Raw genomic sequence first — 13095 nt, 5'->3', positions numbered from 1 at the left:
TCGGCAGCAAGGGGGATGGAGAAGAAGGCGTCCTTCAGATCAATGACACTATACCACTTGCTGTGGGCTGGCACTTGGGCTAGAATGGAGTAAGGGTTCGGTACGAGAGCAACTATATCGGCCACCTGGTTGTTGACTTTTCTCAGGTCCTGGACGGGTCTGTATTCTGATGTGCCTGGCTTCTTAACGGGCAGTAATGGGGTGTTCCACGCGGATCTGATCGGTTTAAGGACCCCCTGTTGAAGAAGTTTGTGTAAGTGAATTTGCATACTATGCCGGGCCGCATAAGGGATATGGTATTGTCCTTGGTTGACGACTTGAGCATTTGGTTTGAGTTCAATCCATATGGGGATAGCATTAACGGCCAGTCCGCCTGAGTTCACTTCTGCCCATACATTAGGCACTTCATCCATTAGGGCCCGCCTCTGCTGGGCAAAAGGGGTGTTCTGGTCATACCGACAGTCGCCGGGCCCTACAGTTGGGAGGGCGTGTAGTCTCCATTCTTCTCTCACTGGGCAGACAAGTGTTACTGGCCGATCTTCAAAGCTAGCTTCCACTTCCCCCGTGGTCTTGAACTTCAAGGTGGCCTGGAGCTTACAGAGTAGGTCTCGACCAATCAAGGGGACTGGGCATCCGGGGATGTGTATGAACTGATGAGACACCATCGTCCCTCCGATCTGGACTTGGCGTTCCTTGAGGAGGGGCGCTGCAAGGGATTTCCCGGAGGCCCCCACAATTGGTATGGTTTCTTTTGTGGCCGGGGCTATGGCAGTGGTGATTACAGATCGCTGGGCCCCCGTGTCTAGTAAGGCTCTCATTAATTGCGTCCCCACCCGAATTTCCACCAGAGGGTCAGTGGGGACTCTGCCCTCCCGATCTCTTCATGCGGTACTGTCCCGGGTAGCGTCAACAGCCATCTGCCATTCCCTTTGGTCATCCCGTCCTCGACCTCCTCGGCCTCGGCCCCGGCCTCGTCTGGGGCCCCCTGTGCGGTCGTTAGTCTCCTCCTCTCTTGGGCGGTCCCACGGTTCCTCCTCTCTCGGGCGGTCCTGTATCTCCTCTGGGCAGTCAGCCCACCAGTGCCCTTCTTGCCGACAATTTGCACACTGGTTACGTCCTATGGGGGACCGTGTTCCTCTTGTCCTTTTTCCCCTCCCCTTTGGTCTAGACCTTAGGCGCTCTTCCAGTACCGTGGCCAACACATCCGCCTTCTCCCGCATCCGTCTGGTCGATTCCTTCCGGGCCTCCGTCTTCTCTTCTTGGTCGCGATATCCGAATACGCGATCAGCTATAGCTTTCAGTTGGCTGATGCTCATCCCTTCAAACCCCTCCGTTCTCTGCAGCTTTCTTCGTATATCCGGTGCTGACTGACTAACAAAACTCATAACCACGGTTGGGAGGTTCTTGGGATCTTCGGGGTTTATTGGACTGTGCCTTCTGAATGCCTCCATAAGTCGTTCGAGGAAGTCCCCCGGACTCTCGTCCTTCAGTTGGACTACACTATGGATTTTCCCCATATTTGTAACCTTCTGCTTCCCCTTCTTCAAGGCTGCCAGGTACGCCTGCTGATACCGGCGGATAAAGGTCTGGCCTTCAGCGGTTCGGTAGTCCCACGCAGGGGCAGCGAGGGGCGCCTCCGTTTCTATTAAATTCTGTAAGTTAGCATGAGTTGGGTTCGCATCCCGGACAGCTTGCTCCATATTCTGTTGTAGGAGACGGCGTTCTTCCGTGGTCAGAATATGGGCGCTTAGTTGTCTAAGGTCTCCCCACGTAGGATTATAGCTGTATATAATGCCTTCCACTAATTCTACCAACTGCTCGGGCTTCTGGTCGTAAGATGGCCCATGCAATTTCCAATTGTACAAGTCGGCACTGGAGAAGGGAACGTGGCTATAAACTGTTGATTCAATGGGCTGACCCCCTTCTTCTGTCGGGTTTGGGGTAAAAGTGGTAGATAGTCGGACTGGGTATATATTGATGGGCCCCCCTTTACGGCCGGGAGGGAGGGCCTTTGGTGGACTTGATTGGGGAAACCGGGTAATGTTCTTCACACCCCGTTTACTCTTCCGGGTAGTCGCGTGGCCCGTTGGTTCAGGTGAGGCTGGTCGGGAAATCTCTTCGGCTTCCGACTCTGACCCGGAGGCTCCGGTGTTATCCGGGCCCTCTGCTAGGCCCGCGAAGTCGGGGTATATAGGGGCATATGGTGGTGGCGCAATATCGTCTTCGTATGCTTCTGTCGTAGCAAGTATCGGGGCCTTTGGGGGCTTCTTTTCGGGCAAACCCTGAACTTTCCCTCGGGTTCCCTTCGGGGTTTTCATTCTGGAAAGTGTGTTGGTAGTACTGGGCGCGGTTTCTGCCTTAACAATGGTAGCAGGGGGCGTGGTCTCAGTGGCCTCTACGCTAGGGGCGGTCGGCCGTATGGGGGCGGTCCCTGCGGCCTTCTGAACGGCAGCGGTTGCCGGGCTTTGGAGAGCGAAGGCATAGGTCGGCAGGGCTTTAAGTTTAGTTTTCCGGCCCTTCCTCTGCTTCACCACCATGAGGGCGGCTTTCTCTACCTTCCGTTGGGCCCAAGCCGGCGGATCCCGGACTACATCCAACCACGCTTGGATGTATGGAATGTCCTCGGGGCAGCCTGGGTTCCCTTCAACTATAACAATATTCATGACCGCCGCCACCTTTTCATACTCAAATGACCCTCCCGGGGGCCATTCAGCAATCCCTAGCCCTGGCCACATAAATTGACATCGCTGTATCATCCCGGCCCTGCTACACTTATCTTGATCGAACACTTCGCTAAAGTGTTTCGTCATTAAATCTAACGGTGTGGACCCACCCCCGCCCATCCTAACCTGAGTGCCAAAGGACAGGTGACGGACAAAGGGGGAAAGGGGTGGTGGAGGAGTAAGGGGTCTCGTTCCACCAGACACAGAAGGTTCAACACTCGGCCTGACCAGATCGCGGTCGCCCGGCCTGGAACTGCAAGCCCATTCACACACTTTCATACGCCACAAGAAACCCTCCCATTCGCCGCTCGGTTTCGTCGTCGGAGCCTAGTGAGTTTCGAGACCTAGTCTTATACCAATAGTCCGTATTAGTCACTGGCTAAAAGAGGGTGATCACGCCTCTTCTTCGGTCCTTACTGGGCCGGTCACTACGTAGAGTATACTCGCCTGTCCGCCGGGGTCGCAGGCCGCGCCGTCGTACGCTTCTCTCTGAAATAGAAAAAGGTGCCTTGCCGGAACCACACAGCCCCCTCTACAGTCAGGCGGAGTTGATCGGCCCTCCTCCGGGAGATGGACGCTGAAATCAGCGGTGGCCACTCACCACCTTCTCGGAAGGGGATCGATGACCCGATCCGACCGCAGTGGGGGAGGGGAAGAATATAATCCGATTTCCCTTTTGATAACACTCCTGGCTGGCTCGCCAATGAAACAGGCTAGTAAATCAGAAGACAAAAGGCCAAATTTGGTTCCAAACAAGGCAACTTTATTGCTAGCAAGTGAACAGTACCGAGTAGTCTCAGGACACTGTGTGTCGCAAATCACCTGACACTTACATTTATACTTCCCTACTGGGCCTGCGCACTAGGCCCCTTACACTTCACATTTGGCATGCGCAGTAAACAGTTGTAGTTCTTACAGTGCATAATTGTAGTTCTCAGTACGTACACACGTCATAATACTGAAAAGATACTGGCAAGAGAAACGAAACTTAGCAGCTTATTCTACATACACACAATGCTCCTTTCTAGCACAGGAGATAAGACTCGTCGGCTCAGAGATGCAGGGCGGGGGTGTTAGCACCCTCCAAGGCCACCTATTCATGTGGCATCTACGTGCAAGCTGATCTCGTATACGCCTTGCTACTACAGTTACAGTTACAAGCTATATGTCTAATAGCCCTGCATTCTGTCTTACATTAGTAAACAATAAAACTGGGTAAGGCACAAAGGTCCAGTGCAGTGATAAAGTATGGCTAAAAGCCAAAAGCAGAGGTAGAATACATAAGTATAAGTCCATCAGTAGGCACAAAACATGAGGTTGTTCTGGTAGGCAGTAGTATTCGGGTAGTATCCGGCGTTCCACTCCTACACCCTTAACATGTACTTGGTAGTAATAATGAAACAGTGATGGAATATTCATAGCAAGCAGCTTGTGGCAACGGATTTATTTCCCACTGAACATAATTAACTTTGGACGACCGTGGTGCCTAATATGGTGCTGAACTGGACAATGTTGGCAAATTTAGACTTACTCTGGACAAAACTTCTGCATGAAGGAAGCCTTCCCTTATTATGCATTTTTACAATATATCACTGCATTCCACAACATGGAGCAAGTTCCCACATGCCACCATTTTTTTAATGTTTATTTCTTGTTTATGTAGGCAGAAGAAAAAAAATATGTTAAATGTTCCCAGGTTTCAACCTAATTATTTTTTTTAAACTGTACTTATATATTGTAAGTGTTATTGTTAAGCACCTCATTCTCATAGCAAGATGTCTGTGTTTGTGGCCCTTTACTAGGTGAAAACATTTCTGCACAAATACATGGAGTCCCTATAACCAATAACACAATGATTTATAATGTAGAGCTAATTTCCAATCTGACGAAGAAGGGCAACCTTCGAAAGCTAATCAAGAAATGTATTAAGTTATGTCCAATAAAAAAGGTATCATCTTATTTTCTTTTCCATGTTTTATTTTGTTTGATTTCTATTGATAACCTTTAAGAGTGGACTAACATGGCTACCACATCTCTCTACTGTAACCAATGAAACCAATACTTCCTCTGTGTACATCCGTATGCTGCACTATAAATGAAATCAAATAAAAATGCTACCAACAATAAAGAACGACAAAGTGAATACAGCACCTCATAAGTTTGCTTGCTTTGTTTTGAGTGAATGGGGATGACGACTTCGAGGCGGAGAGAGAAAGTGAGATCAAACTAATTGGCTTCAGCATTGTGACGTCATGGCAGCTCCTTCCTTGGTGTACGTGTTACGATGGAGCATGCACACAGAGAGCCACTTCCATGTTGCGTGTTGTCCGAGTATGCGCAAAGCGCCGCTTCCGTATTGATTACTGGAGCTGAAGGAAGTTGGACATCAGCTGGGTCCTAGCCAGTTAAACGTCCCGTCCCTCTTTGGTCCGAACTAAGCGGAGAGGCAGCAAGGACCCAAGTGAAAGCGAAAATAAAGGACGGTGCTTTAAAATGATGCAGGCCCCGGTGTTCTGGGCACATTTATTTTTCTTAGTGTAGTAGTTTAAAGATGGGGAAACAAGAATTATCATTTTTGCTTCCTGTTGGGGGGCCCTGTAGTAACTGATGAAGTAATGATGTTTCTGGTTAGGAAGATGAGTTTTTTTTGGAATGATGGGGAATGTGCAATTCCACTTCAAAACCTTTTAACTGATACAGTTTTCTTCAGTGTTAAAGCCTGGGGAAATAGGTTGTTTTAGTTATGTTACTAGAAATGTAATTTTAAAAATGTATTTTTTTGAAACAATATTTTATATTTTTCCATGTATGAGCTATTGGATTAGTTGTTTTGACATAAAATACAAGTGTTCATATTTAAACTGAAAAAAAGGGATTTTGTTTGGTGACTTTGATATTGTGGTGCACTTAACCTCTGCTTTAAGTATGCGGCAGGAAAGTGAAACACCAAGGGTGCCCCGTCCCCAGATTATTCACAGTGGGCACTTTATGGTGTCAGAGGCGCATGCTGATCCAGAAACCGCACTGAGCACAACAGGTGATGAAAGAGATGAAGATGAGAAAGAAACCGTGCCCTCTGTGACTGTGGTAGATCACGAGAAGGCAGGGATCCTCATAACCTCTGCTGTGCCAGGACTTAGGCGTGAGGGGCAGCGGCTGAAGAATGCTGGCATTTATGATTTTGACACAGTGAATGCTCGCACATGCCAGATTTACCGCTTTGGACCACGGAGCAGTGGGTATCTGAACATCGATGCCTCGCTTACTAAGCTGTTTGAGTGCATGACCCTGGCGTACAGGTAAGACCTTTTCTGTGTTTGAGTGGTTTCTACTTTAAAATTTTAGAGCGGGGATACAGTAAGTGGTAATACATTTCAGGTCAGCAGTCAGGTTTGAATCTTGCCTTTTCTACCCTTTCTTACAGTGGAAAAATTGTATCACCAAAATGGAAGACATTCAAAGGTTTAAAACTTCTCCAAAGGGACAAGATCCGCCTCAACAATGCAATCTGGCGAGCATGGTACCTACAGTGTGAGTGCTCACTTCACCTGCATATCCCACTGTACCAGTCTGAGAACTAGTAGACAATTTATTCATAAATATGTAGTCACTAGCTAGATTCTTAGCTCAGCAAGAGCTGCATACTTGCACTGGAGGCTGTGGTTAAGGTAACTATCAGAAAATAGGCTTATTTTGGCAAAGATATGTTTATGTTTATCAGCAAGAAAAAGCTTGTTCTCTGAAAGTCTTCCTTTGGAGCCATGGCTTACAGTTGTATCTTTGTTGAAGTTACTGTAGATCAGTGTGCACTTATAGTTACTTTATGACACGTCTGTTCTGTGTACAGGTTCAAATCACTGTTTCTGTCACCTCTTGGAAGCACAAAAGAATCCAGTCTGACTCTGATTAGAAATGTCTATCCATTTTAAATCTCATCACAAGTACATTATGCTTGGCTCTGTCCACTGTCGTCCTCCTTGATTATTATCTGGGAGCTATCATTTTCTGCTTGTCTGATCAGAGTCCTTGTTCATCCCAGAACAGCTAGCATTTCTTTACAGAGTTCCTTTTCCAGCTGCATTTTGGGTGTGTATGGGTTTTTGCTACTCACTTATAGCAGTGTGTTATGATGTACATTTCAACAGCACTTAGTTTTGCTGCTATACATGGTAAAAGAATAGTTGGCTCATCCAGTCTGCCTAGTTGTTCCAGTCCACATTGCAAAACTATATCCAGATATTAGCAATGTAGATACAGCTTTTTATTCCACTTGGGTTTTGCTGATTTCCTCATTTGGTCTGTACCATCTTGAGTAGTTGAATGCTTGGCCACCAACCTTTCTAAGAATCTGAATAGTGATCAAAACTGGAGAGACTATTGCCTGACTATCTCACTGTCTAGGGCCCCTTGGCTTTGCTGGGCAATACATGCCCACCACTTGTTCTGTTCTCAACATTTATCAGAAGGCCACTCCCTATGGCGTTCTAGGCAACTTAAAATAATACTTAAAAGAAGCTGGAACTTTCATCAGAAAATTACAAATAGGCTGTTAAAGTGTATACACTAGCTTATGAAAGAGAAAATTATTAATATTCCAGATTTGAATACTATATATTGCAAAATGGAACACAAAGTTGAGCATAAATACTAGGAAAATTGAAGTCTTATTTTTAGTGGAAGACTATTTCAAAGCTAATTGCTTGAAAAGAAAGTAGGAATCAAAGACCTATTTAAAATGGATACCTCTTGCTGAAGGAAAATTAAATTGACACAGATTCAGTCCTCTAGGTGATGATCTAAAGGCTAAAACAGTTACTGAACTGGGAAAATAGCTTGGAGAGAACAGATCCCGATAAGGTTTAAAAACTGTACTTGCCACTTTCAAGGAAGTGCGAGCCTGAATGGTTAGCCAGTGTAGTTTTGACAACAGTGGAGACCCTTCTCATATTTTTGAACTTTGAATATCAATTCCCACTGCAGGCACAGGCAGCTCCTTATGACTCTGGGCAAGTCACTTAACCCTCCATTGCCCCAGGTACAAATAAGTACCTGTATATAATATGTAAGCCGCATTGAACCTGCTATGAGTGGGAAAGCGCAGGGTACAAATGTAACAAAAATATAAAATAAAATTTGGCAGCAATATACTATAAAAACTAAAGTCCGTTAAGTAATTTTGCTGAAGTTCCCAGATATAGAGAATTGCAATAATCAATTGAACCAATAATCTATAATGAGCTTCATAGACATTGGATCTTTTGTTAAAGAGTTTTATCTAAAATGACACCATGAACTCCTGATGTTTCTTCTATTGGTAGGGTCATACTGGAATGGAGAGACACTGATTTTGGTACTGATTCTACAAGATAGTTTTTGTTTATTCAGTTTTAGATAACATAATATAGTCCAGTCTTCAATAACAGTAATACAATTGTTTACCAAATTAAGGGCTCCTTTTACAAAGTGGTGCTACTGATTAGTGGCGTGCTGAATGCAAAGAAACCTATTAAATTCCCATGGGCTACTTTGCATTTAGCACATGCTAATTGGTAGCGCCACTTTGTAGCAGGAATCCTAAATGTTTTGTTGTAGTTAACCCAGTTACAACAAGGACAAAAATATTGTTAGCATAAGAAAACAGTTCACAACTTGGTACCATAAAATATTCACCTAAAGGGGACAATGGGGAACCCTTTGGAACGCCACTAAAAGACTACCAGTTAAAAAAAAAAAACACCATTTTTATAAACACAGTAAATCCTATTAAGTAAAAACTCCTCAATTCTTTTCAAAACTACCGCAGCAATATCTATCTCAGTTTGCTAAAAAATGATGATTTACTGTATCAAAGACAGCCAGTGTATTGGATTTTACCTAGATCATTTGTCTACCTTGCTTTACAACTTTTTTTTTGCATCTGTTCAAAAATACCATCCTGGAAGCCCAGGCCAAATATATTCCATGTATTAAAAAGGAGGAAGGAAGGCCAAACAACAACCAGCATGGTTAAAAAGTGAGGTGACGGAAACTATTAGAGCTAAAAGAAAATTCTTCAGGAGAAAGATCTGACTGAAAATATCAAGAAACAGCATAAGGGATGGCAAGTCAAATGCAAAGCGCTGATAAGAAAGGCAAAGAGAGACTTTGAAAAAAAGATTGCGTTGGAATCAAAAACACATAGTAAAAACCTTTTTAGGTATATTAAAAGCAAGAAGCCAGCAAAAGAATCAGTTGGACCACTAGATGACTAAGGGGTGAAAGGGGCACTCAGGGAAGACAAAGCTATAGCGGAGAAATGAAAAAATTTCTTTAATCTTCACTGAGGAAGATTTGGCAGATATACCAGTGCTAGAAATGGTATTCAAAGCTGACGAGTCAGAGAAACTGAATGAAATCTTTATTAACCTGGAAGATGTAGTGGCGCAATTTGACAAATTGAAGAGTAGCAAATTGCCTGGACCGGATCCCAGAATTGCAGAACTATTGTTAGTAGTGTGTAATTTATCTTTAAAATGAAGCATGGTACTGGAAGATTGGAGGGTGGCCAATGTAACGCTGATTTTTTAAAAAGATTCCAGAGGTGATCCGGGAAATTTTAGACCAGGGAGCCTGACGTCAGTGTTGAAGGTGACCAATGTAATGCTGATTTTTAAAAAAAGGTTCCAGAGGTGATCCGGGAAATTTTAGACTGGCGAGCCTGAAGTCGGTGACGGACAAAATGGTAAAGTAATTACAGAGCATATTCAAAAGCATGGATTAATGAGACAAAGCCAACATGGATTTAGTGAAGCGAAATCTCTACTACATTTCTTTGACGGGGTGAACAAATGTGGTTAAAGGTGAGCCAGTTGATATTTTGTATCTGGATTTCAAAAGGCATTTGACAAAGTACCTCATGAAAGACTCCAGGGGAGAGTCATGGGATAGGAGGTAGTGTTCTATTGTGGATTAAAAACTGATTAAAAGATAGAAAACAGAGAGTAGGGTTAAATGTTCAGTGTTCTCAAATGAGAAGGGTAGATAGTGGGGTTTCCCAGGGGTCTGTGCTGGGACTGCTGCTTTTTAACATCTTTCTAAATGATCTAGATGTTGGCGTAACTAGAGAGGAATTAAATTTGCTGACAAAATTATTAGAAGTTGTTAAATCACAAGAGGATTGTGAAAAATTACAAGAGGACTTTACGAGACTAGTCTTCCAGATGGCGGATTATGTTTAATATGAGCAAGTGCAGGGTGATGCATGTGGGAAAGAGGAACCTGAACTATAGCTATGTGATGCAAGGTTCCACATTAGGAGTCACCGATCAGGAAAGAGAACTAGATGTCATCGTTGATGATACATTGAAACCCTCTGCTCAGTGTATAGTGGTGGCAGAGAAAGCAAATAGCACGTTAGGTATTATTAGGAAAGGAATGGAAAACAAAAATGAGGACTTTATAATGTGTTAGTATCGCTCCATGGTATGTCCGCACCTCGAATACTATGTGCAATTCTTGTCACCGCATCTCAAAAAAATATATAGTGGAATTAGAAAAGTTACAGAGAAGGGAAACAAAAATGATAAAGGGGATGGGACAACATCCCTATGAGGAAAGGCTAAAATGGCTAGGGCTCTTCAGCTTGGAGAAAAGACGGCTGAGGGGAGATATGATAAAGGTCTATAAAATAATTTAGAGTGGAACGAGTAGATGTGAATCGCTTGGTTACTCTTTCCAAAAATACTAGGTCTAGGGGGCACGCAATAAAGCTACAAAGTAGTAAATTTAAAACAAATTGGAGAAAATATTTCTTCAGGCAATGTTAAATCAACTCTGGAATTCATTGCCAGAGAATGTGGCAAAAGCAGTTAGCGGGGTTTAAAAATGTTTGGATAACTTTCTAAAAGAAAAGTCCATAAGTCATTATTAAGATGGACGTGGTGAAAATCCACTGCTTGATAAGCAGCATAAAATGTATTTTACTGTTTTGGGATCTTGCCAGGTACTTGTGACCTGGACTGGCCACTGTTGGAAACAAGATGCTGGGCTTGATGGACCTTTGGTCTGTCCCAGTATGGCAACATTTATGTTCTTATGAAACCAACTGGTGAAGTATACTGAAATGATGCTTTAAAAGAAAGCTCTATCCATTTGTTATTGCAAGATTTCAAAAGAAGTTCAGTATTAAAATGAGTCTAAATCCATATTGGGATGAGTGTAAGCAGTCAAATTGATCATTAAAAAAAACCCCCAACAGATCTGAACATTGCTGTGCTGCTAATGTCTCCAATAATTTAGCCCAGATAGGAATACTTCCAATAGGACAAAAATTACTGGAAAGTATCAGATCTAACCCTTCTGCCTTTGGAGTTGGTGCTAACATAATATTTCATAATGTAATAGGAAAAACACCTTGAATTAAGAGTTTATTCACTAAGAGGTTCTTTTATTAGGCTGCTAATGCACACCTTGCACAACTGAAAAAACAGTACCGATGGGCTTGCTTATGCATTCTGAATGAGCGGTGCGCTAACTGCGTGCTAAAATGTATATGTGTATATATATATATATATATTTTTTTTTTTGAGGAGTGGCCTAGTGGTTAGGGTGGTGGACTTTGGTCCTGGGGAACTGAGGAACTGAGTTCAATTCCCACTTCAGGCACAGGCAGCTCCTTGTGACTCTGGGCAAGTCACTTAACCCTCCATTGCCCCATGTAAGCCGCATTGAGCCTGCTATGAGTGGGAAAGCGCAGGGTACAAATGTAACAAAAATAAATAAAATAAATGTCATAGGTGGAGAGTGGGCATTCCTGTGCTAACCAGATAAAGGTCTATAAAATGCTGATTTTTGTGGAATGGGTAGATGTGAGTTGCTTGTTTACTTTTTCCAAAAATTCAAAGTCTAGGGGACATGCAATGAAGCACCTTCACATAAAAAAAAAATCTCTTAATTGGGAAGAAGGAATTCCAAAATGTACAATAACAATTATAACAGTACTAAGTAAGAACCATAAAACCAGAAATATAACCCACCCCCCAAAAAACAAACAATCCGAAGTGCACATCACAACAATCAACTAAGGCCTGAGTTACACCAGTCCTATCATGTCACGTATTAAGCAGGTGACTACGAGCAGTGGCCGTGAGTGTATTCCAAAAAGGTTCCCAAACAGTACAAAATTTTTTACCCAATCTTGTCTCCATATCTGCAAACACTCACCATGCCAATGACGCCTGGGTGATAAGTAAAGATTTCTGCAGTGTAAACATGGGGGCCTCTGGTCAAATCCAGTTGGTGAGAATGCATTTAAGTCTCATCAAGACTATACGTTTGAGAAAATTAAAGTCATGGTATAGAAGGCAATGTTCTGGTGTGAATTAGGAATTGGTTATTTGGACAGGAAACGGGGGGTAGGGCTAAATGGTAATTTCTCTCAATGGAGTAAGGTGAACAGTGGAGTGCTGCAGGGATCTGTTCTGGGACTGGTGCTGTTTAACATATCTATAAATGATATGGAAATCAAAACGATGAGTGAGGTGATTAAATTTGCAGATGATACAAAACTATTCAAGGTTGTTAAAACACACGCGAACTATGAAATATTGCAGGAAGACCTTAGGAAATTGAAAGACTGGGCGTCCAAATGGCAGATGAAATTTAATGTGGACAAATGCAAAGTGATGCACATTGGAAAGAATAATCCGAATCATAGTTACCTGATGCCAGGATCCATCTTGGAGGTCAGCACTCAAGAAAAAGATCTAGGTGTCGTTGTAGATAATACGCTGAAATTTTCTGCTTAGTATACGGCAATGGCCAAAAAAGCAAACAGGATGCTAAGAATTATTAGGAAAGGGATAGTGAATAAGAATAATACTATGATGCCTTTGTATCGCTCCATGGTGTGTCCGCACCTTGAGTATTGCGTTCAGTTCTGGTCGCCGTATCTCAAGAAAGATATTGTGGAATTTAGAAAAGGTTCAAAGAAGAGCGACTAAGATGATAAAGGAGATGGAATTCCTCTTGTATGAGGAAAGGCTAAAGAGGTTAGGGCTCTTCAGCTTGGAAAAGAGACGGATGAGGGGAGATATGATTGAGGTCTACAAAATCCTGTGTGGTGGTGTAGATGTAAATCGATTTTTTACTCATTCAAAAAGTACAAAGACTAGGGAACACTCAAAGTTACATGGAAATACTTTTAAAACAAATAGGAGGACAAATATTTTTTCACTCAACGAATAGTTAAGCTCTGGAACGCTTCGCTGGAGGATGTGGTAACAGCGGTTAGTGTATCTGGGTTTAAAAAAGGTTCGGACGAATGGTTTGGATAAATTCCTGGAGGAAAAGTCCATAGTCTGCTATTGAAACAGACATGGGAAGCAACTATTTG

General features: G+C 43.3%; 1 protein-coding gene across 1 annotated transcript in view; it reads left to right on the top strand.

Annotated features, from left to right (window-relative positions):
* Window positions 1-5082: 5082 nt before the first annotated feature.
* The window catches only part of LOC115456575 (MLX-interacting protein-like), a 141744-nt gene continuing 133731 nt past the window's right edge, over window positions 5083-13095 (top strand). Inside the window, exons 1-2 of the mRNA XM_030185753.1 lie at window positions 5083-6022; window positions 6148-6254. Of these exons, the coding sequence (XP_030041613.1) occupies window positions 5649-6022; window positions 6148-6254 (481 nt within the window). The 5' untranslated portion in view covers window positions 5083-5648. The remainder of the gene's footprint in view (window positions 6023-6147; window positions 6255-13095) is intronic.

The sequence above is a fragment of the Microcaecilia unicolor genome, chromosome 1 (assembly GCF_901765095.1).
Source record: "Microcaecilia unicolor chromosome 1, aMicUni1.1, whole genome shotgun sequence".
NCBI classification, from domain to species: domain Eukaryota; kingdom Metazoa; phylum Chordata; class Amphibia; order Gymnophiona; family Siphonopidae; genus Microcaecilia; species Microcaecilia unicolor.
This window is presented reverse-complemented; position numbering and strand designations above follow the sequence as displayed.